Genomic DNA, 23,947 nt, shown 5'->3' on the forward strand with positions numbered 1-23,947 from the left:
GCCTGGCGCCCTCCAGCTGTTTGAGACTACAACTCTCGTCAGCCCCCACCAGCCAGACAAATGAGGACCTTTTAAGGCGTCTTGACTCCTGCCTGTCCAAAAATATGTGTATGCAGAATATATATATATATTTTCTGCATACACAGAGACAGGACCCCTCGCGTTTCCAAGCCGCGTTCACGGCAGCTATTTTAAATCTGGGGAGGGTCTCCCGTTTTGCAGGGGAATTATTCCCCCTCAAATCACTCCAATCCGGCAGCCTCCTAATTGCCTCCCTCAACATGGCGGCGCCCATGCGGCGCTTTTCCGTACAAAGGGCCTTCGCGGGCGGCTCTCTCGTGCTGCGGCCCGCTTGTCCGTACAGTGACGTCAGTGGAGCGCGCCGGGCGGCGTGAGCGAGGGAAGAAGGCGCCGGCGCAGAGGGGCGGGGGAGGCAGGGGAGGGATGCTTGGGGAGCTGGTGGCCGGAGGGGCCGAGGGTCTCGTCCTTATCCAAGGTGAGGTGGGGGGGGGAGAAGGAGGACCCCCCCCACTGGAATGGGGCGGGGCAGGGACCCACCTTTCAGGGATGCCTTAGCATTGCAAGCGGGGGTGGACTAGATGACCCCTGGGGGCCCCTGCAATTCTGTGAGGTTTAGGGGAGGGGGGTCTCTTGCCCCACTTTGTTCGCAGCTGCTGTGGGGGTGAAGCAGGGGCCTAGAGGTGGGGGGGACTTGGCGATTCCCCTTGCCCCCTTTTCTTCATAGCTCCTATGGAAGTGGAGGGGACGTGGGGCAGCGACCTAAGGGAGAGGTGCACGGTGTGTGGGGCAAGGGATTAAGGGGGAAGTGTGGGCTGGGAGGATTCAGGTGAAGGAGGGCACTCCTGGAGGGGAGCGAAGGGGGAAGGTGGTGTATGAGGCAACTTTTATTTTGTTTTTATATATGCTGGAAGCTGCACAGAGTGGCTGCGGCAACCTAGTGATTTGGGTGGGGTTACAAATAATATACAGTGGTACCTCGGGTTACATACGCTTCAGGTTACAGGCTCCGCTAACCTAGAAATAGTGCTTCAGGTTAAGAACTTTGCTTCAGGATGAGAACAGAAATCGGGCTCCGGCGGTGCGGCGGCAGCAGGAGGCCCCATTAGCTAAAGTGGTGCTTCAGGTTAAGAACAGTTTCAGGTTAAGAACGGACCTCCGGAACGAATTAAGTACTTCACCCGAGGTACCACTGTATTATTAATATTGAAAGACTTCTGGTGGTCAATCTGTTCTGCATTCATCCTGGGTTTTCCTCCTGCAGACTCCGTCGCCAGCGAGGGCCGCACCCTCCTGAAGAGTTTCGTGGAAGCGTCGACCCAAAGGTGGGTGAAATTCGCCTTTAGACTTTGGGCAGTTAGCCCACTCCCCACCACCACATGGCAAGGATGGTTTGGGTGGGTGGGCAAGACTGCTGCAACCATCCTCTCTCCAGATCCACAAGGAAATCCTCAAAAGATCATATACGTACAGGAGAGAGGAGGAATCTTATGAGTGGCCAGAAATATGAGGTGCAGGAGGGTACTCAGTCACTGTGTGTTACACGCACACATTTTCTGCATGTGTGCTGCTGAGTGTAGCTTTGTGGAATAGTAGCCTGTAAATGTTCAGTAATAATAATATTTCCTGTTATATTGTGGGTGTATCGCCAATCGGTACCCAACCTGAAATAGGCATTCTATTAGGGACGCGGGTGGCGCTGTGGGTTAAACCACAGAGCCTAGGACTTGACGATCAGAAGGTTGGCGGATCGAATCCCCGCGACGGGGTGAGCTCCCATTGCTCGATCCCTGCTCCTGCCAACCTAGCAGTTCGAAAGCACATCAAAGTGCAAGTAGATAAATAGATACCGCTCCGGCGGGAAGGTAGACGGCGTTTCTGTGTGCTGCTCTGGTTCGCCAGAAGCGGCTTAGTCATGCTGGCCACATGACCCGGAAGACGTACGCCGGCTCCCTCGGCCAGTAAAGCGAGATGAGCGCCGCAACCCCAGAGTCGGCCACGACTGGACCTAATGGTCAGGGGTCCCTTTACCTTTACCTTTATGGCCTTATTAGTGACATAAAACTTTAAGTTGTAAGTACTTTCTGTTTTTTTTAAAAAAAGATATTTATTAAAATTTTTAAGAAACAAAACAGAAAAGTCATAACAGAAAGAAAAGCATACACAAAAGAATTACAAAAAATACAACAATAAATGACTAAAACACATAACAACACAAAAAGAAAAATAATTAAAAAACAAATCAATTTTTCACATTTTTCAGAATTCTCATTAGCTTGTTTCTTTGACCTCCTCACACCTCCCTTTTTTGTATTCCCAATCACATCATTAATTCGGCAAATCCTTACCCCTTTTTTAAAAAAAACATTTAACTCAATTTTTCAACAAATTTACATCTTTAAACTTTAACCAATTATTAAACCATTTTTACATATTCTTACTGATTTTATTACTAAGTCCACTTAGGTCCAATCCAACATCATTTTAACATTCATTAATTTTACAGTATTTTTGTAAGTAGTCTTTGAATTTCTTCCAATCTTCTTCCACCAACTCTTCTCCCTGGTCACGGATTCTGCCAGTCATTTCCGCCATCTCCATATAGTCCATCACTTTCATCTGCCATTCTTCCAGAGTGGGTAAATCTTGTGTCTTCCAATACTTTGCCACGAGTATTCTTGCTGCTGTTGTAGCATACATAAAGAAAGTTCTGTCCTTCTTTAACACCTGTTGGCCGACTATGCCCAGAAGAAAGGCCTCTGGTTTCTTCAAGAAGGTATATTTAAATACCTTTTTCATTTCATTGTATATCATTTCCCAGAAAGCCTTTATCCTTGGGCACGTCCACCAAAGGTGAAAGAATGTACCTTCAGACTCTTTACATTTCCAACATTTGTTATCGGGCAAATGGTAGATTTTTGCTAGCTTGACTAGTGTCATGTACCATCTATATATCATTTTCATAATATTCTCTCTAAGGGCATTACATGCCGTAAATTTCATACCAGTGGTCCACAACCGTTCCCAGTCAGCAAACATAATGTTATGTCCAACATCCTGTGCCCATTTAATCATAGCAGATTTAACTGTTTCATCTTGGGTATTCCATTTCAACAGTAAGTTATACATTCTTGAAAGTATCTTTGTTTTTGGCTCTAACAATTCTGTTTCCAATTTTGATTTCTCGACCTGGAAGCTGGTTTTTTTGTCCAAATTATAAGCTTCCCTTATTTGATAGTAATGAAGCCAGTCTCGCACTTTATCTTTTAGTTTCTCAAAACTCTGCAATTTCAATTTATCTCCATCCTGTTCCAAAATTTCCCAATATTTTGGCTATTTGGCCTCCATATTGAGCTTTTTCTGAGCCTTTGCTTCCATTGGTGACAACCACCTTGGGGTTTTGTTCTCAAGTAAATCTTTGTATCTTATCCAGACATTAAACAGTGCTTTTCTGACAATATCATTCTTAAATGCTTTATGAGCTTTAACCTTGTCATACCACAAATATGCATGCCACCCAAAAACATTATTAAAACCTTCCAAATCCAAAATGTCAGTGTTCTCAAGAAGTAGCCATTCTTTCAACCAGAAGTTGTGAGTACTTTCTGAACGAGATTTGCACCTCCAACCCCCCCTCCTATGCTCAATAACCACAATTTGTCACCCTGATCCTTTCAGACAGGTGTGGCTCACTAAAGCAGTCTAGAACCAGCCCACGTTCTCCCTCTGGAGCCCAATCTTAGAATCATAGAATCCTAGAGTTGGAAGAGACCACAAGGGCCATCGAGTCCAACCCCCTGCCAAGCAGGAAACACCATCAGAGCACTCCTGACATATGGTTGTCAAGCCTCTGCTTAAAGACCTCCAAAGAAGGAGACTCCACCACACTCCTTGGCAGCAAATTCCACTGTCAAACAGCTCTTACTGTCAGGAAGTTCTTCCAAATGTTTCTTCTTGCCCTCAATCTCCGCTTTCTTCTGCTTTGGACTGTGAAGGGACCCCTTCCTCCCTCCCCTGAAAGCATAATCAGCTCTCGCCTCCGTTCCTCCTTTAGGGGTGAATCCGTTCACATTTTCAGCTTTGAGGTCCCGGAAGAAGAATTCAAGGCTGGATTCAGCGCCGAAGTCACTTCCCGGTGAGTGCGAGAAAGCCACTGAGATAGCCTGGCCAATGTGTTTCATGCACTGGTAACCTCCAGACCCGATTAAGGCACATCCAAGAGACTGTGATCTACTCCCAGTATAAAAAAACTGGCAGTGATATACCCATTGTCGTGAAAAGGAGCGTTCGTGGGGTGGGTGGATTGCCCAGAATTGTTGAGCCCAGAGTCGTCTAACTTTCTCGGGGTAGGATTGCCCAGAGTTCTTCAGCTTTTATTTGTTAACTTTCGGTAAACTTTATTTAATCCCACAATCGATAAGGGTCTCGCGATCTTCGGGGATCAGCCGGGGATCTACCGGTAGATCGCGATCTACTGGTTGGACATGCCTGCTCTATGTGGAGCTACCCTGGGACCTGTTCTGGAGGGCTCCAGCCCATGCAAAGTGCCGCAGCTGGGCTGTTGATGGGACAGACCGTTGCCAGCACATCACTGCAGCGCTTAAAAGCTTCCACTGGCTGCCCCTAGGACCCCAGGCCATGTTCAAGGTTCTTGAATGAATTTCTCGCGCATATTCCAAACCCTGAATATGCACCAATTGGTCATCTGACACACACAGAATTATAGCCGTTCTGGCTTTCAGATTCTGTGACTCCCAACCTCTTGTTGGTGCTGCAGGGATGGGGTTCTCAATCACCTCAAAGATCCTCTGATTCTGCAGCAGGGCCTTCATCTTTATAGACCAAGATGAATAATTGTCATTAGTCAGGGGAGGTGGATAGGGTAACCCTCCCCCCTTCTTGGGTTCCATGCTGAATCCAAGTCCTTGCTCTCAGAGCTGTTTTTCTTAAACGCAGCTCTCTCGTGAACCAGAGAATAAATCTTTCTGCGTTCACACTTTTTAGCCCGAAATTCAGCATACCTTTTGGGGCTCCGTTGCCTGGAAAACACCCCTCTCGGTGTCCAGCTGTCTGTTCAGCTTCTTGCTGCACGCAGACGCTTTCTTTATCTCCTTAGGTGCAGAGGATGGCAACGATTCATCAACCTCTCACCTCTCATGCTGATTCCCATGGATCAGTAACCATCCTCTGCTACCAGATGTTGATTCAAGCCAATAAATGTCAGAGGAATTGGCCACCCTCCAGGTGCCCGGCTTGAATCCCTGTTGACCTCCCTGTCAGCGACTCCCGGCAAGACCAGGGGAGGTCTTCAATCGGCGATCCTCCTCTAACGTGAGAAGAACACACCACTTCTCCCCCTCCCATTGCCAGGGAGGGGAAAGAGACAGACAGAAATATATTTACATGCCTTTATTCCTGTCTTTCCAGCAGTACAGAGAAATCGTGTCTGAACTCTCTCATCACCAACTGCAGAGAGAGAATAACCTCCACCCATGTACTTCCAGTACAGGGTCATGTGCCACTCTGAGCTAACATCCGGTGCTCAGTGCACAGAATAGACTGTCCCTGGTTCCCACGGTACAGTCCCATAACATCAACATCCTGTTTGGCTTTCCAGCCATCTGGAGCACCCAGCTGCATTGCTCCTTTTTCGTAACATTCACAAAGCCTGGGACTACTTGGGTCCAGGATACCTCCCTTATATACCTGCCTGGTCATCAAGGTCCTCAGTGGAGTCACTGCTAGGACCCTGAGATCATCGTCAAGAGACTCTTCTTCATATGCCTCTTCCTTGAGAGGCCCAGAGGGTTGCAACTCGAGAACGGGGCCTTTTCTGCAGTGGCTCCCCATTTGTGGGATGTTCTCCCCAGGGAGGCCCAGGGAATGGTGCCTCCATTATACACCTTTCGGCTAGGGTTACCAGACATCCCCGGTTCCTGGGGACAGTCCCTGGATTTGCAAATCTGTCCCTGGGAAATGTCGCAGTGGCAGCCTCAGCAGCCTAGACCCAGCCTGGTAGTGCAGTTGGCTCAGGCTGGCTTCAGGAGTTGCTCGCTGCTCGCTGCCATGGCGCCCCCCATTTTTCCTCTCTGGAAGCAGAACATATCATATGGGGACTTCCAGAAAGGAAAAATGGAGGACGCCACAACCGCGATCAGCTCCTGAAGCCAGCCAGAGCCAGCTGCGCTACTAGGCTAGCTCCGGGCTGCTCACTGCTGCTGCTGCTGCTGCCGCTACTGCTAAAGGGGAACCGGGGACGTCCAGCGGTACAGATCTCCTGCCCCCTGCCCCCTTTGTTTTGACTGATCGGGGGAGGCTTGGGAGTCAGGGCCGGCCTTTGCCCAGTTTTTTTTTTTAATAAATTTTTATTGGTTTTCCAACATAAATTAAACACATTATAATTCACAATACATAGACAAACAAACTATATAAACATGTATAATTTCATAACCTCTTTTTCATAAACCTTATTTCACCGACTTGCCCATGCCTCCCTTTTCTGCATCCCTATTTTAAAATTTTCTTCAGCAACCCCTCATTTCAGTTAACATTCACTTTCTTTAATCCTTCTTCTCTTACCCAATCATTTACCGCTGCAATTCTGTTTTACATTACCCATGACATTTTAGCACTCATTAATTTTATAACAGTTCTTAAGATAAACTTTGTATTTCTTCCAATCTTCTTCCACCGTCTCTTTCCCTTGGTCACGGATTCTGCCAGTCATCTCAGCCAGTCCCATGTAGTCTATCACCTTCGTCTGCCATTCTTCCAGCGTGGGTAGTTCTTGTGTCTTCCAATACTTTGCTAAAAGTGCCCAGTTTTTTTAAAACTCTTTGCATTTATGTTTCACAGGGTGCAAAAGAAGGGCTTTGCACCCTGGGCCCAGGGTCTTTTGCCTCACCATCTCCACTACTGACTCCCTGTTGCTACTCAGCTTAAAAAGAAAAAGGAAAAAAGTTTCCCCGGATTCATTGAAAAAAATCTGGTAACCATACCAGATTTTTCAACCAGGCCTTTGGATGATTGACATCCGAATGATTTTCAGATGATTTTAAATGTGTTGTGGGAGGGGGGGATTCTTGGTTTGTTTATTTTTGTTACTGTTTTTATGATGCATTTTGCGATTTTTATATTGTAATTGTATGTTGTGAACAGCATTAGAAATTCTTTATGCTTTCGTGATTAATTCCAATTAATCTTACCCACTGCATGCTTTTAAAAAAGTGTTGCGTTCCTCTTAGAATGGGGCGGTCCGACTTTCCATACCAAGTGGGCCGCCAGAGCACTTCGACACAGGACCCGTGGGCCGCACGCTGAATTAAATTTCCATATTGAAAATTAAAGTGTCAAATAATATTATGTAACGTATGCAGTTAGTAAGCTTAATTAAATACAGTGGTGCCTCGCAAGACGAACGCCTCGCAAAACGAAAAACTCGCAAGACGAAAGAGTTTTCCGTTTTTGAGTCGTTCCGCAAGACGAATTTCCCTATGGGCTTGCTTCGCAAGAAGAAAGCCCATAGGGAAATCTCCGGGGACCTCTTTTAAATGCTGGCGGTGGGGAGCAAAGCCTTTCGCCCCCCGCCGGCCTTCAGAAGAGGTCCAGGAAGGCCGGCGGGGGCCGAAAGGCTTTGCTCCCCACCGCCAGCATTTTAAAAGCGGTCCGGGATAGCAGGGCTTTCCCACTATCCCGGACCGCTTTTAAAATGCTGGCCATCGGGAGCAAAGACTTTCGCCCACCGCCGGCCTTCACAAGAGGTCCTGGACCTCTTCTGAAGGCCGGCGGGGGGCAAAAGTCTTTGCTCCCCCCCGCCTGCCTTCCCAGGACAGCTGAGACTTCTCCGCTGTCCCGGTGTGATCTTAAAATGCTGGCGGGCGGCAGCATTTTAAAATCGCCCCGGGACAGCAGAGAAGTCTCCGCTGTCCCGGGGCTTTTAAAATGCTGGCAGTCGGGAGGAAAGCCCTCCTGTCCCCGGAGCTTGCGGGGTGGGAGGTGGGGAGAAGGGCTTTTCTTCCCACCGCCAGCCTTCAGAACAGCCTTCTGAAGGCTGGCGGTGGGAAGAAAAGCCCTTGTCCCCCCCGCCCAGCCTTCAGAAGAGGTCGGGGGACAGACTGTCCCCGGACCTGGTCTGAAGGCGGTTTCCATAGGAACGCATTGATTGATTTTCAATGCATTCCTATGGGAAACGGTGCTTCGCAAGACGAAAAACTCGCAAGAAGAAAAAACTTGCGGAACGAATTAATTTCGTCTTGCGAGGCACCACTGTATATATACAGTCATACCTCGGGTTGAAGTTCCTTCAGGTTGAGCGCTTTCATGTTGCGCTCCGTGGCAACCCGGAAGTAACGGAACATGTTACTTCCAGGTTTCGCCGCTCGCACATGCTCAGACGGTTAAAATGACATCACATGCATGCGCGGAAACGGCGAATCATGATGCGCAGATGTGCAATCGCAGGTTGTGTTCGCTTCAGAATGCAAACGGGGCTCCAGAACGGATCCCGTTCGCATCCTGAGGTACCACTGTCATTAAATAAATGAGAGATTTAATTATTAAACAGATTGATCGTACAGACAGAGGTATATGCTCTCGTTAGAAATGCAGGACCAAAGAAAAATTAAAATGTTAAAGGTATTTTCTCTTGAATGCTTAGAAACTTTGGTAAATAGATTTGAACCAGCGTTTCCCAAACTTGGGTTCCCACCTATGGTTCCCATCATGCCTGACCGCTGGTCTTGCCAGCTAGGGATGATGGGAGTTGTAGTCCAAAAACAACCGGAGAACTGAGTTTGGGAAACACTGGTTTAAACACACACACACACGTTATCTGATTTCAATAATGTAACAGCTTCCAGTAGGATTTTCTTTCTCCTCTAGAGATAGTCCTGCCTTAATCTGGCCCATTGGTGGTAGTTGTTGTTGTTGTTGTTGTTGTTGTTGTTGTTATTATTATTACCTGTTTTATTCAAGGATACAGTTCCACGATGCCTTCCGGGATCCCCTGGGCTGGGTTGGGGAGCCGCGTGGCTTCACCCTGGGAGACTTCTCTGCCTCGGAATTGGTGGGCCGCTTGACTCCAGGGTCTCCAGGGCCTGTCACGGTCGTGCTGGATTCGCTGAGCTGGCTCCTTCTCCGTTTGCCGTTTGCCGGCGTCTGCCAGGTCCTTCCGCAGCTGCCCAGGAGAGCAAAGGCTGCTGGTGAGAGAGGGGGGATGTTTTCAAGGAAGCCTTGTTGTTGAGTCGTTTTGTCGTGTCCGCCTCTTCGTGACCCCCTGGACCAGAGCACGCCAGGCCCTCCTGTCTTCCACTGCCTCCCGCAGTTTGGTCAGACTCATGTTTGTAGCTTCGAGAACACTGTCCCACCATCTCGTCCTCTGTCATCCCCTTCTCCTTCTGCCCTCCATCTTTCCCAGCATCAGGGTCTTTTCCAGGGAGTCTTCTCTTCTCCTGAGGTGGCCAAAGTCTTGGAGCCTCAGCTTCAGGATCTGTCCTTCCAGTGAGCACTCAGGGCTGATTTCCTTCAGAATGGAGAGGTTGGATCTTCTTGCAGTCCATGGGACTCTCAAGAGTCTCCTCCAGCACCAGAATTCAAAAGCATCCATTCTTCGGCGATCAGCCTTCTTGATGGTCCAGCTCTCACTTCCATACATCACGACTGGGAAAACCATAGCTTTAACTATACGGACCTTTGTTGGCATCAAGGAAGCCTAAAGGTAAAGGTAAAGGGACCCCTGACCATTAGATCCAGTCGTGGACAACTCTGGGGTTGCGGCGCTCATCTCGCTTTATTGGCCGAGGGAGCCAGCGTACAGCTTCCGGGTCATGTGGCCAGCATGACTAAGCCACTTCTGGCAAACCAGAGCAGCGCACGGAAATGCCGTTTACCTTCCCGCTGGAGCGGTACCTATTTATCTACTTGCACTCTGACATGCTTTTGAACTGCTAGGTTGGCAGGAGCAGGGACTGAGCAACGGGAGATCACCCCGTTGCGGGGATTTGAACCGCCGACCTTCTGATCGGCAAGCCCTAGGCTCTGTGGTTTAACCCACAGCACCACCCGTGTCCCTTAGAGCACCCTTATATACCCTAGGAAGCCTAGGGTAGCTTTAACAGAGGGTTGAGCAAATTCATGGCGGAGGGGGCTGTGTTCTGCCTCCACAGTCAACACCCCTGAATTCCAATTGCTGGAAACCACAAGAGGGGAGAGGGCTGCTCCTGCGTTCGAATCCTGCTTGCAGGTTTTCCATAATGGGCACCCGATTGGCCACTGTGTGAACAGGATGCTGGACTAGATTCCATTGGCCTGATCCAGCAGGACTCTTCTGACGTTAATTTTCTCATATGCATTTACAAGGGCCTTAACAACTTTGGGTCCAGGATACCTTGGCCTGCTCCCTTATATCCCTGCCTGATCGCTGAGGTCTTTAGGGGAGTCAAAAGGCTGCTGCGCTCTGCTAAACATCTCCCACGATAATAACGCCCACTCAAATCATAAAGAGCTCGTAACCCACCTACTCTCAGCAGCCAGAAACATCATAGCCAGTGTGATGGGATGATGAGCTGCTTGTGCATAAAGTCCTAGTCCCTCAGAGTTTGGCTAAGTCCACAAACCTCTGTCTGTGACGGAGCTCCTTAAGCATGGCTCCATCAGTCGCTCGTTGAATCGGACAGTGGGCGTTTACGGAACTTCTTCCAGCATAAAAGTTCCTTAACGGAAACGCGTCTTCTGGACTCTCGGCGTGACAGTTTCCGGCGAGGAGTGGGTGTCCCTATGGGAGGTCCTGAAACCTCCCCACTATTTTCGCTGGAAGTGTCTCTGAGCCCTCCCTCCGACTCACTTTCCCTTGGAGCTCTTCCTCTCCCCCTGCTGGTCCCCTCCTCAGCTGATAAGTCTCTCTCAGCCTCTGTGAGCCCTTTCACCTCCTGTTTCTCCGATGGCAGTTCCCTGACAGCCAGACACTGGAGAGACCTGTCAGGAGTAAACATGGACCAATGGTATCAAATAGTATTAGAAAAAACTAACCAAGAAACCATAGCTGGCAACTTTCCCCTTTTTTAAGGGAAATTCCCTTATTCTGAGTAAAATTCCTGGCAAGAAAAGGGAAAAGTTGACAGCTATGAATAAACTGAAACTGACACGGGGGCAAACAGAAGAAGATGCCTTCACCCTGGTATGGTTCCCCTTTATCACATATACAGCCCAACAAGACAACAACAAAAATCCACTGACATCATACAAATTACAGTGGTGCCCCGCAAGACGAAAATAATCCGTTCTGCGGGTGCCTTCGTCTTGCAGGGATTTTCGTCTTGCGGAGCACCGCTTATTAGCTGATCAGCTGATAAGCGGTATTTGACAGATAAGCGGCTTAGCGGCTTTTAGTGGATTAGCGGATAAGCGGCAATTTACAGATAAGCAGCTTAGCGCCTTTCAGAAAAGGCAAAAAAAAAGGGAGACCACGGGAAAAAAATTCGTTTTGTGAGACAGCCCCATAGAAAAATTCGTCTTGCGAAGAGGAAAAAATATCGTCTTGCGCATTTTTCGTTTAGCGGGGCATTCGTCTAGCGGGGTACCACTGTAATCTGGCTAACGTGATTCAAAAATACACAGACACAAAGACCCCCCTCTCACACAAAAACAAATTTCACTACAGCCAACCAGAGACAACCAACCACATCCTAGGCCACCCCGCAACCTCTCTCACCCCCAAGGAAATACAACAAGCGAATAGTAAGAGAACCCACAAAAGTAACGCTGACACAAAACCCCACACATACACTAAATAAACAAAAAGAAGCATAACTACCTGACCCTACCCTACTCATAATTCCCCCTCTTTTCTTCTTAACCCATGGGTAGGCAAACTAAGGCCTGGGGGCCGGATCCGGCCCAATTGCCTTCTAAATCCGGCCCACAGGCAGTACAGGAATCAGTGTGTTTTTACATGAGTAGAAATGTGTCCTTTTATTTAAAATGCATCTCTGGGTTATTTGTGGGGCATAGGAATTTGTTCTTTCCCCCACTGTAGCCTTTTTAATCCATGGGTAGGAATAATTCTTGCACCCGAGCAGAGACAAAAGGAGCCAAACGACACCAAGGGGTTAATCCAGAGAAATTGCGTTTTATTCTGCCATCCGGGGGGGGCAGAGGCACCTGTGTGAATCAGTTCACAAAAGACAGGCCGCTCCGAAAACATTTTACAAGCAGGTTTTATCCTTTTTCCCAAACCCCTTTTTTTCCTCTCCCCCTTCACAGATTCTTACATAGAAATGTTGCTTTTCGTTCTCTAGCTCTGTTCCCGGAAGTATGTTGCAAATCAATGTGCCAGGACAAGGTTATCTTGGATATGGGAAGCGAAAGACTTACCGTATTTTTCGCACAATAGGACGCACCTTGTTTTAGAGGGGGGAGAACAAGGGAAAAAAATTCTTCCGCTCTCTGCCCAGAGCCCCTTCAGTGAAGCGGCAGGAGGCGCTGCGCAGAGAGGGGGAGAATTTCCCCCCTCTTGTTTTCCCGCTCTAAAACAAGGTGCGTTTAAGGTGCGTTCAGGCGGCTACCTTGGAAGCCTGGAGAGCGAGAGGGGTCGGTGCGCACCGACCCCTCTCGCTCTCCAGGCTTCAGGTTCCTTTCGACCTGCTCTTTGGGGCTGGCGGGGGGAAGCCCACCACCAGCCCCAAAGAGCAGGTCAGGGAGCAGTGGAAAGCCGCAGCAGAGAGGCTGCTGCCATAGTCACGCGTCACCTCTCCAGCCGGGAGAGGGTCGCGGGGGGCTTCTTTAGCCCCGTGCGCGCTCTCCCGGCTGGAGAGGTGAGGTGCGCCTATGGAGGCTCCTGCCATAGGCGCGCGTCACCGGGGAGAGGGTCGCGGGGGGCTGCTTTAGCCCCGCGCGCGCTCTCCCGGCTGGAGAGGTGAGGCGCGCCTATGGAGGCTCCTGCCATAGCCCCGCTTTACCTCTCCAGCCGGGAGAGGGTCGCAGGGCTATGGCGTCTTCGCTCCATAGGACGCACACACATTTTCCCTTCATTTTTGAAGGGGAAAAAGTGCGTCCTATAGAGCGAAAAATACGGTACTTTTCTCAGCTGTAGGTTTGTTACAGCGTTTTTGTTACAGAGAGGACTGCTTAGCTCGTACTTTTTGTCTTAGAGGAAAATGCAGTTTTTAAAATGCATACGCTGAGGCCTGGCTGGGGGGGGGAATTCACAAACAGTTTTTAGGGCTTTCTGGGGTAACCCTAACTGTACCCCTTCACCACCAGCACCTTCAAAATATATTCTGACCCCCCACAAGGTCTGAGGGACAGAGGACCGGCCCCCTGCCGAAAACGTTTGCTGGCCCCTGCCTAACACTCTTATGTAACACCAATGTCTTGCAACAAATGAAACTGATTTGTAGAAAACACAACTTGATAAAAGAGACAAAGCGTGTATTTTTGTAAACTCAGAAATCTTTAATGAAAATATATTAACAAGGGGAAAAAGGCTGTTGTGCTGACGTGACGGGTCTCGTGGCTTTCCCAACATTTCCTGATCTCCTGCAGGTCTGAAAATTGCCCGGCTGGTGACCCTCGTCCATGGGGACTTGCACCATCTTGGACAACTAGAAACTTTGCATGCCTTGGCTCGCGTTGTGGTGGCTCTGGAGCCGGCGCCGTGGAATGTGTCGCAGGGGGACGAGGCTCCCCGAATCGCCGTCACCTTGCACAGGAAGAAAGGTGGCAAGGTGCTGCGGAAGGTGAGGCTGGTCAGGGGTCAGACGACGAGGGGGAATGTGCCTGTGGAGTGGGTGGCGTAACAGACATGTCAGGGAACTGCCATCGGTGGAGAGGCGAGAGATATAATAATAATAATAATAATAATAATAATAATAATAATAATAATAAAAAAAAATTATTTATACTCCGCCCTCCCCAGCCAAGACGGCTCTCAGGGTGGCTAACAACCAATAATAAAAACAAGTTGATTAAAATACAATTTAAAAGATGAAGATACAACATTAAAACAATTAGGGAGCAATCTCTTCATAGGAGGAGAAAGGAAAAAGAAAGAGAGGGAGGGAATCAAACTGATTCCAAGCCAAAGGCCAGGTGGAACAACTCTGTCTTACAGGCCCTGCGGAAAGAAATCAGATCCTGCAGGGCCCTGGTCTCATGAGACAGAGCATTCCACCAGGCCGGGGCCAGTGTTGAAAAGGCCCTGCTTCTGGTTGAGGCTAATCTAACTTCCTTAGGGCCCGGGACTTCTAGGGTGTTGCTATTTATGGACCTTAAGGTCCTCCGCGGGGCATACCAGGAGAGGCGGTCCCGTAGGTACAAGGGTCCTCGGCCGTGAAGGGCTTTAAAGGTCAAAACCAGCACCTTAAACCTGACCCTGTACTCCACCGGGAGCCAATGCAGCTGGAAAAGCACTGGGTGAACATGCTCCCATGGCAGGGACCCCGTGAGGAGCCTCGCGGCGGCATTCTGCACCCGCTGGAGTTACTGGGACAGCTTCAAGGGCAGCCCCACGTAGAGCGGGGGGGAATTGTGTTAGAGGGAGCCTCTGAAAATCTTGCGAAGCAGTTCCTCCTCCGGCGAGGAGGAAAGCCCCTCCTCCAGTGAAGAAGAGGTGCAGGGACCAGGGGATGCTAGGGAGGGGGGAGTACGCCCCTGCCAGCGCCCATTCTGCGCAGTAAGCTTCGGCGCAGGGAGGGAAGGAAAAGGCTGGGGGTGACGTGACTTTTATGCTGGGGGAGGTACAAAGACCGGCCACTCCCAGATTCTGCTAGCGATTGAGCCAGACATGAACTTACGACGCTCTGCACTGTAAAGAGTTTGTACCAAGAACAGGTAAAGGTAAAGGGACCCCTGACCATTAGGTCCAGTCGTGACTGACTCTGGGGTTGTGGCGCTCATCTCGCTTTATTGGCCGAGGGAGCCGGCGCACAGCTTCCGGGTCATGTGGCCAGCAGGACTAAGCCGCTTCTGGCGAACCAGAGCAGCGCACGGAAACACCGTTTACCTTCCCGCCAGAGCGGTGCCTATTTATCTACTTGCACTTTGTGCTTTTGAACTGCTAGGTTGGCAGGAGCAGGGACCGAGCAACGGGAGCTCACCCCGTCACAGGGATTCGAACCGCCGACCTTCTGATCAGCAAGTCCTAGGCTCTGTGGTTTAACCCACAGTGCCACCCGCGTTCCTTGCACCAAGAATAAAGCCTGGAAAAGACAGGTTGGAGTCTTGCCTGTTTACTCTCGAGCAACCACACCCGCACCTGACAAGGCGTAAATCCCGCCTCCTGAGAAGACCCGGTTTCCTTGCACCAAGAGTTAACTTCCCTTACTAGGTGTGATTTATTGCTGACCTGCTCCTGACACCCCTTGCCCCTCTTTTGCTCCTTCCCAGAAAGAACGCTTTACTCTTCTTCCGGGTTTCCTCCTGAAGCACCTTGGCGAGCTGCCACGGGACGGCGTTTCCGAAGGCGACCGTCCAGAAGATGGCAAAGCTTTGCCTACGGTAGGTGACCTTGCTTGCTTATTTACCATATTTTTCACTCCATAAGATGCACCCGACCATAAGACACACCTAGTGTTTAGAGGAGGAAAACAGGAAAAAAATATTCTGAATCAAATGTTGTATAAACTACCGTATTTAATAATAATAAACAGAATCATATTACAGCCATGTAAAGCAAACAGCAGTCAACAGTGGCATTAAGAACCATCATCACTGTCATTAACAAATGAAGAGAGACTTTAAGGTTTGAGTACTCTTCTAGTCTTCTGTGTAAGAGCTGTTTGACAGTGGAATTTGCTGCCAAGGAGTGTGGTGGAGTCTCCTTCTTTGGAGGTCTTTAAGCAGAGGCTTGACAACCATATGTCAGGAGTGCTCTGATGGTGTTTCCTGCTTGGCAGGGGGTTGGACTCCATGGCCCTTGTGGTCTCTTCCAACTCTATGATTCTATGGTTCTATGCACACCTAACATATAGAATAAGACAGTGGGGTCCAAACTTTTTTCAAAGAGGGCCGGATTTGATAAAGTGAAGACCCATGAGGGCCAACCAAAATTAGTCACCTTTTTTTAGGGTTGAATTTGTTGATCTTTTTAGGATTTTACCCCAAAGTTGTGTTGTTGTTGCGTTTTTTTTTTAGGATTGAACTTGTTTTTTAGGGTTGAAATTCTTGAGCTTTTTCTGGGATTGAAGCTTTTTTTAGGATTTTACCCCAGGAAATAAACTGCCCACAGAGGCCAGATTAATCCAATCTATGATTCTATGATTCTATGAACCCCAAGAACTCATCATTGCTAGGGTCGGAATTGATGAAGCTCAGTTGCTCACAATCACTGACATCAATTTCTTCACTGTCTTCATATAAAATACCATCTTCGCGTGCAAGCCCCCTTTTCCAGTCTCCTCCTCTCCATCCCTTTCACCCAAACTCCTCAGGTGACGCCTGCAATTTCTCCCCTTCCCTGCTCCCACTCCTTTGCCCTCTACCATGACTCTCCACTCACGGCAACCTACGGTACCTGGTCTCCCTTCACCCAGCTTCTTGGTCCCCCTCCTCTCCGTCCTCTTCCTCCCCTCTCTCAGCGAACAGCCTGCCCGCTGCTCCAAAGATTGAGGAGAAAGGGCAGGCTGCTGGCAGAGCAGCACCCCGACCCCCATTCAGCAGCCCAAGAGCGCGGGGCATGGGCGCACAGCCCTCCCGCTGCTGCAAAGCTTCCTGGGGCTGCTGATGTAAAGTTTTTTATATTTTAGGAACGTTTTTAATATTTAATGCTGTATTGTTTTTAACATTCAATTGGGAGCCGCCCAGAGTGGCTGGGGAAACTCAGCCAGATGGGCGGGGTATAAATAATAAATTATTATTATTATAAGGAGTCTGCAAGTGGAGGAATAGTAAGGTGGGGGTGGCAGCAAATGAGACAGGAATCTCGTTGGCTGCTGGAGCTCTAATAATACAGTGGTGCCTCGCAAGACGAAATTAATTCGTTCCGCAAGTTTTTTCTTCTTGCGAGTTTTTCGTCTTGCGAAGCACGGTTTCCCATAGGAATGCATTGAAAACCACGATGGCCAACTATCGCCCAGTCTCAAATCTTCCATTCTTGGGCAAGGTGATTGAGCGAGCGGTTGCCGAACAACTCCAGGCACGCCTGGAAGAAGCGGACCATTTGGATCCCTTCCAGTCGGGATTCAGGCCTCATCATGGGACTGAAACTGCCTTGGTCGCACTGGTTGATGATCTCCGGCGGGCTAGAGACAAAGGTGAGAGCTGTTTCCTAGTTCTGCTGGATCTCTCAGCGGCGTTTGATACCATCGACCATAACATCCTTCTGGACCGTCTTGAGGGGCTGGGAGCTGGGGGCACTGTCATACAGTGGTTCCGCTCCTTCCTCCTGGGCCGTGTTCAGAAAGTGGTGGTGGGGGATGAGTGTTCAGACCCCTGGGCTCTCACTTGTGGGGTGCCTCAGGGTTCTGTCCTCTCCCCCATGCTTTTCAACATTTACATGCAGCCGCTGGGAGAGATCATCAGGAGGTTTGGGCTGGGTGTTCATCAGTATGCGGATGATACCCAGCTCTACCTCTCTTTTAAATCAGAACCAGTGAGGGCGGTGAAGGTCCTGTGTGAGTGTCTGGAGGCGGTTGGAGGATGGATGGCGGCTAACAGATTGAGGTTGAATCCTGACAAGACAGAAGTACTGTTTTTGGGGGACAGGAGGCGGGCAGGTGTGGAGGATTCCCTGGTCCTGAATGGGGTAACTGTGCCCCTGAAGGACCAGGTGCGCAGCCTGGGAGTCATTTTGGACTCACAGCTGTCCATGGAGGCACAGGTCAAATCTGTGTCCAGGGCAGCTGTTTACCAGCTCCATCTGGTACGTAGGCTGAGACCCTATCTGCCTGCGGACTGTCTCGCCAGAGTGGTGCATGCTCTGGTTATCTCCCGCTTGGATTACTGCAATGCGCTCTACGTGGGGCTACCTTTGAAGGTGACTCGGAAACTACAATTAATCCAGAATGCAGCAGCTAGACTGGTGACTGGGGGCGGCCGCCGAGACCATATAACACCGGTCTTGAAAGACCTACATTGGCTCCCAGTACGTTTCCGAGCACAATTCAAAGTGTTGGTGCTGACCTTTAAAGCCCTAAACGGCCTCGGTCCAGTATACCTGAAGGAGCGTCTCCACCCCCATCATTCTGCCCGGACGCTGAGGTCCAGCGCCGAGGGCCTTCTGGCGGTTCCCTCATTGCGAGAAGCAAAGCTACAGGGAACCAGGCAGAGGGCCTTCTCGGTAGTGGCGCCCGCCCTGTGGAATGCCCTTCCAGCAGATGTCAAAGAGATAAACAACTACCTGACATTCAGAAGACATCTTAAGGCAGCCCTGTTCAGGGAAGTTTTTAACGTGTGATATTTTACTGTATTTTTGGTTTTTATGGAAGCCGCCCAGAGTGGCTGGGGAGGCCCAGCCAGATGGGCGGGGTATAAATAATAAATTATTATTATTATTATTATTATAATTAATGCGTTCCTATGGAGACCGCTTGCCAGGCTGGCGGTGCGGAGAAGGGCTTTTCTCCCCACCGCAAGCCTTCAGGACAGGTACGGGAACAGAGGGGAAGGCGCGCAGCGCTTCTCCTCTGTTCCCGGGGCTTGCGGTGGGAGGAGGGTTTTTCCTCCCCACCGCCAACATTCAGAACAGCATTCTGAATGTTGGCGGTGGGAAGGAAAACCCTCCTCCCACCGCAAGTCTTCAGGACAGCCATCCGAAGGCTGGCGCGGGGAGAAGGTCTCTCCGCCCCACCGGCAGCCTTCGGAGGAGGTCCGAGGACAGTGGGGAAGACGCGCTGCGCTTCCCCGCTGTCCCGGAGATTTCCCTATGGGCTTTCGTCTTGCAAAGGAAGCCCATAGGGAAATTCGTTTTGCGAAGTGCCTCCAAAACGGAAAACCCTTTCGTCTAGCGGGTTTTTCGTCTTGCGAGGCGTTCGTCTGCGGGGCACCACTGTAATAACAACAACAACAACAACAACAACAACAACAACAACAACAATAATAATAATAAAAATTTATACCCTGCCCTTCCCGGTTCAAAAACCGGGCTCAGGGCGGCTAACAACAAATTTAAAACACTTAATTATAAAAACAGCATAAAATACTGTATAAAAACATGAATGACAATAAAATTCGAAAATCAGAAATCCTACCCAGTGCCCTTAAGGAGTAACAAGATGCAGGGCTCGGACTCCAGAACCTGCCTTGAGTTGGGTCAGACCTTTATGTAGCTCAGTATTGTGTACACTGATTGGCAGTGACTCAGTGGGGCTTCAGGCAAAGCTTTTCTCCTCTCATAACGCTAGAATACGTGAATGGCCAATGAAACTGAGCACTGGGAGATTCAGGAAAGATTACAAACTCAGAGATTACAAACTCAAACTCAAGGATATGTATATCCAATTACGGATCAGAAGCCAGGACAGGGCCCTGTTTCCATATATTCACCTTCATCAGCTAATTTTTAAAGGGTCGTGTTATGTACTGATGTTCTCACCCTGGGCCAGCAGGGGGATACTGTAGATAGTTATGCAAATCAAGGATCGAAAGTGACGTTCAGTGATTGGATAGTTTGTATGCAAATGAAGGATCGAAAAGTGATGTTCTGTGATTGGATAGTTTTAGAAAGTTGCAACAGTTACAATTGTTCTGGAGCTCTATATAAGCCGGCTGACTGAGCTCCTCAGTTAGTTCTGTTCCAGCTTACAATTAAAGAGCTGCTTTGGAAGAATCGCTGTGTCGTCTGATATGTTCGCCCACAACTTAACAGGTCGTGTAAGTTTGAAGAATTCGTATAAATATATCCTGTTATTTTCTTCGTTTCTCAGAGATAACAGAAAAGCTCAAGATACACGTTGATCTACCCACATGTAGTTGTTATCTCTGAGAAACGTAGAAAATAGCAGGATATATTTATATGAATTCCTCAAATTTACATGACCCTTTAAAAATTAGCTGATGAAGGTGAATACATCAAAACAGGGCCCTGTTCTGGTTTCTGATCCATAATTGACTTCTGCTCAGTGATTGAAACTAAGACCTTCATGTCAAATCTGACTGTGGACTAACATGAACTTATCTCTACTAATAAACTCTTATTTTTAATACTGTAACGGATTATTGTGTTATACGTATCCTTATGTGTTTGAAATCTCTATTTGAGTTTGTAATCCTTATCGGAATACATACTTTTGAATGGATTAGTTTTTGTTACAATTGACTATTGATTTGCGAGAAGGGACCATTCCCACTGCTGAAACTTATATTGGCCTGAGTTCTGGGTGTGCTCTTTTCTTGGTATATTTAATTACAAGAACTCCATCTTGGCTCGCAAGGCACTAAGGTTTCAGGCCCACCCGGATCCTGCCTCATGCCCGTTAAATTTGTACCCATTTCACCTGTTCTGAGACTGAGATTTATAGCAGCTGTCCCATCGCTTTGCTGTCAGGTCTCCCCCTCCCGCTGGTATTGACTGGGCTTCTTCCCTTCTCAGGGCGACCCAGCCGCCAACTTGACCTTTAACCTGCGCCTGTCGGAGGCTGAGCGCCGGGCCAAGGAGTCCGTCCCTCTCCCGTACCAGTTCAGTGACGAAAAGTAAGTCCGTCGGGGTCGGATGTGGATTTATTTTTGTCAATATTTGCCAAGTGTCTTTGTCTTGCTTTCACAGCCCAATTAACAACCTTAAAAGCCTACCCAGGCATAGAATTTTACTCTGTGAGTTTGCTGGATGTATCTGGGCTGTATTTAATGCAAACAGCTTACAGAACTCGAACTCGAGTCTCGATGCCTGATAGGCCCCCTCCTACCCTGCGGTCCCTCTCGGGTGCTGATTTGGGGGGGGGAAAGAGCCCCCTTGGTTATTCAATCACCCTCAGAAGTTTGTGGGGTGGGAACAGCGCAGACGGGACCTTAGGTAAAGGTAAAGGTACCCCTGCCCGTACGGGCCAGTCTTGACAGACTCTGGGGTTGTGCGCCCATCTCACTTAAGAGGCCGGGGGCAGCGCTGTCCGGAGACACTTCCAGGTCACTTGGCCAGCGTGACAAAGCTGCATCTGGCGAGCCAGCGCAGCACACGGAACGCCGTTTACCTTCCCGCCAATAAGCGGTCCCTATTTATCTACTTGCACCCGGGGGTGCTTTCGAACTGCTACGTTGGCAGGCGCTGGGACCGAGCAGCGGGAGCGCACCCCGCCGCGGGGATTCGAACCGTCGACCTTTTGATCGGCAAGCCCTAGGCGCTGAGGCTTTTACCCACAGCGCCACCCATGCCACAGCGCCACCCGCGGGACCTTACTCTTTGTTAAAAAAAAACAAATGGATGCCCATGGCTGCAACTCCCTAATAATAATAATAATAATAATAATAATAATAATAATAATAAATTGCTGCAACTCCCTAATAATAATAATAATAATTTATTTATCCCCCACCCATCTGGCTGGGCTTCCCCAGCCATTCTGGGCGGCTTCCAACAAAATATTAAAATACAGTTATGCATCAAACATTAAAAGCTTCCCTAAACAGGGCTGCCTTCAGATGTCTTTCAGAGGGACATTTGGGCAGCACGAGAGATTGGATGTTCATGTCCTGATCATAGCTGTCAACTTTCAGATTTGAAAATAAGGGATCAGCAGCCTTGAAAATAAGGGATCAGCAGTCTCACCTGTCCTGGGGACAGTCTACGGGATATCTAACAATCTGGGATAGCAGCGGGAAGCAGCGGGAAACGGCACTGGAATAAGGGAATTTCCTGCAAAAAAGGGGAAGATTGACAGCTATGGTCCTGATTTATGTTTTATGTAATTTTTAAAATTTTGCACTGGCAGGGGCTGATGGGAGTTGTAGTCCAAAACCACCCGGGGGCAAGGCTGTTCTCTGACCGGCATTTCCACCCTGCCTCTAACCCCCCATTTCTCGCCCTGTCGCAGGAAGTCGTCTCTGCTGCAGATGCCGACCAGCCAGGGGAAGATCTATTACGAGCCGGATGCTGCAGATGACATAGACGAAGAAGACCCGGACGACGACTTGGATGTGTGAGCAATGGGGAGTCGGCTGCGAATGGAACGTTCTGGTGCCTTATCGAAAGCCACCATCTTGGATGGCTTCTCTTGGCTTCTCCCCACTAGAACATCCGCCTTGGACCTACCTACGAACATAGCTGTCAACCGTCCCTTATTTGGCGGGAAAGTCCCTTATCCCAGCGCCGTGTCCCGCTGCTGTCCCTTATTGATGATGTCCCTTAAATTTCCCGGGTTTCAAAGGAAGCAGCTCCTCTCCCTCCCTCCCTGCCGGCCAGGGAGGAGGGAGGCTCCAGCTGTGTTGCTTGGCTGCGTTGCTCACCCAATAAGGAGTCTAAGAACGACTGGGGGGTGGAGCTTGCATGCCTTGTGCCAATCAAATCGGCCGTGTTGCCTGGGGACTCGCCTTTGCTCAGCGCTTCCCAGCGGAGAGGGGACGGTGGTTTTCCTTGCTGCATCCCCTTTGCCGGGTTGCTGCGCTGTGGGAACCACCGCTTGAGGCTTCGTTTGGCTGCTGGCTGGGCTTTCTGCCTTTGGCTCAGAAGCTGAACATACCTGTGCCCTGAAAATCCCTTGTTTTGGCTGCTGATCCCTTATTTTCGAGGCTGCTGGTCCCTTATTTTCAAATCTGTAAGTTGACAGCTATGCCTATGAAGGGTAAATCATCCCTCGCCTTGGGAATAGATGCGCACATCTAATAGGAAGGAATCTTCCCTGGAGGGGGAAGAGACACAGAAGTCCCCCGAAAAGTCCTGGATGTTCCCGCAGGAGCTGCCACAATCAATCTCTTTCACATGCTAAATGGACACAATCCTGACCCCATCCTGCTATGGGTACGCAAAGAGGAGGGGGTTAACACAGGAAGTTATTCTATGGAAAGAACATGGGTTGTTTTTTTGAGGATAAACGAAGATTTTTAAAACCAAATGTGGATTGGTGATTTATTCTTATTTTTTAGGGGAAAATTGACATATCACACCTATTTCACTATTTTTCACACAATAGTTTGTTTGGCAAATATTCAGTGTTGTTGTGTTTTTACAACTAAAAATAAATTCTGTTCTAGCGTGTTGTCAAAGTTTTGAAGCTATGCTCCTTTATAATAGGAAATTCGCCAGAAAATTGACACTTGGGGCATGGGTTGCCTTCCATCCAGGTTTTCACGGACTTTTAAAAACGATTTTCGGAAATCAGATGCTATTTCCGACGGACGAATCCTGGATATTTCTGGGAAATCAAGGGCGTATGGCAGCCTTACGTTATAAATGTTTTGGATATTCCTTTTTATAAAATTATTTGTATACCCCTGTATAGTAAAGGTAAAGGGACCCCTGACCATTAGGTCCAGTCGTGGCCGACTCTGGTGTTGTGACGCTCATCTCGCTTTACTGGCCGAGGGAGCCGGCGTACAGCTTCCGGGTCATGTGGCCAGCAGGACTAAGCCACTTCTGGCGAACCAGAGCAGCGCACAGAAATGCCGTTTACCTTCCCGCTGGAGCGGTACCTATTTATCTACTTGCACTTTGACGTGCTTTCGAACTGCTAGGTTGGCAGGAGCAGGGACCGAGCAACGGGTGCTCACCCCGTCGCGGGGATTCGAACCGCCGACCTTATGATCGGCAAGCCCTAGGCTCTGTGGTTTAACCCACAGCGCCGCCTGCGTCCCAACACCCGCTGTATACAAGATATCAAAGTGGTTTGCAGCAATAAAAACATAAAGCCATCCAGTAAAACCTTGAAAAGTTAAAAACAAATGTCAGTTAACCATTGTGGAAGGATATATTCTTAAAACTGCCTGCCTTGGCCTGGAGAAATAGAATTGGTTTTCAGCAAGCATTTGAAAGTTGGCACTGAAGGCGGAGGCTGAATCTCTAGTGGCAGGG

General features: G+C 49.1%; 2 protein-coding genes and 1 long non-coding RNA gene across 4 annotated transcripts in view; 2 read left to right on the forward strand and 1 right to left on the reverse strand.

Annotated features, from left to right (window-relative positions):
• Positions 1-23,947, forward strand: part of GABARAP (GABA type A receptor-associated protein) — a 107,853-nt gene that overhangs the window by 44,633 nt on the left and 39,273 nt on the right. Inside the window, exon 1 of one of the 2 annotated variants that reach the window (XM_053362255.1) lies at positions 10,543-10,546. The exons of the other annotated variant lie outside the window; for it this stretch is intronic. The gene's annotated coding sequence lies outside the window, so the exon portion shown is untranslated. Of the gene's footprint in view, positions 1-10,542; positions 10,547-23,947 lie in introns of those variants that run through there. 2 annotated transcript variants of the gene reach the window in all.
• Positions 388-23,145, forward strand: ELP5 (elongator acetyltransferase complex subunit 5). The gene is made up of 8 exons (XM_053362234.1): positions 388-496; positions 1,283-1,343; positions 4,073-4,153; positions 8,992-9,218; positions 13,558-13,751; positions 15,400-15,510; positions 20,540-20,640; positions 21,975-23,145. Exons 1-8 carry the CDS (start codon positions 445-447, stop codon positions 22,081-22,083), a joined length of 936 nt encoding a protein of 311 aa, XP_053218209.1. The 5' UTR covers positions 388-444; the 3' UTR covers positions 22,084-23,145.
• Positions 12,215-13,268, reverse strand: LOC128400187 (uncharacterized). Its single transcript, XR_008327316.1, has 2 exons — positions 13,086-13,268; positions 12,215-12,382 (listed from the first exon to the last, which is right to left on the reverse strand). It is a non-coding gene; the product is annotated as an uncharacterized LOC128400187 (long non-coding RNA).

The sequence above is a fragment of the Podarcis raffonei genome, chromosome 13 (genome assembly GCF_027172205.1).
Source record: "Podarcis raffonei isolate rPodRaf1 chromosome 13, rPodRaf1.pri, whole genome shotgun sequence".
In the NCBI taxonomy this organism is placed as follows: Eukaryota; Metazoa; Chordata; class Lepidosauria; order Squamata; family Lacertidae; genus Podarcis; species Podarcis raffonei.

Bases quoted from the DNA above. Each gene is read 5' to 3' on its own strand.
- ELP5 (XM_053362234.1), top strand. From the start codon at position 445: ATGCTTGGGGAGCTGGTGGCCGGAGGGGCCGAGGGTCTCGTCCTTATC. The intron at 9,219-13,557 runs GTGAGAGAGGGG...GATCTCCTGCAG, and splicing joins CAGGAGAGCAAAGGCTGCTG to GTCTGAAAATTGCCCGGCTG. The intron at 13,752-15,399 runs GTGAGGCTGGTC...GCTCCTTCCCAG, and splicing joins GTGGCAAGGTGCTGCGGAAG to AAAGAACGCTTTACTCTTCT.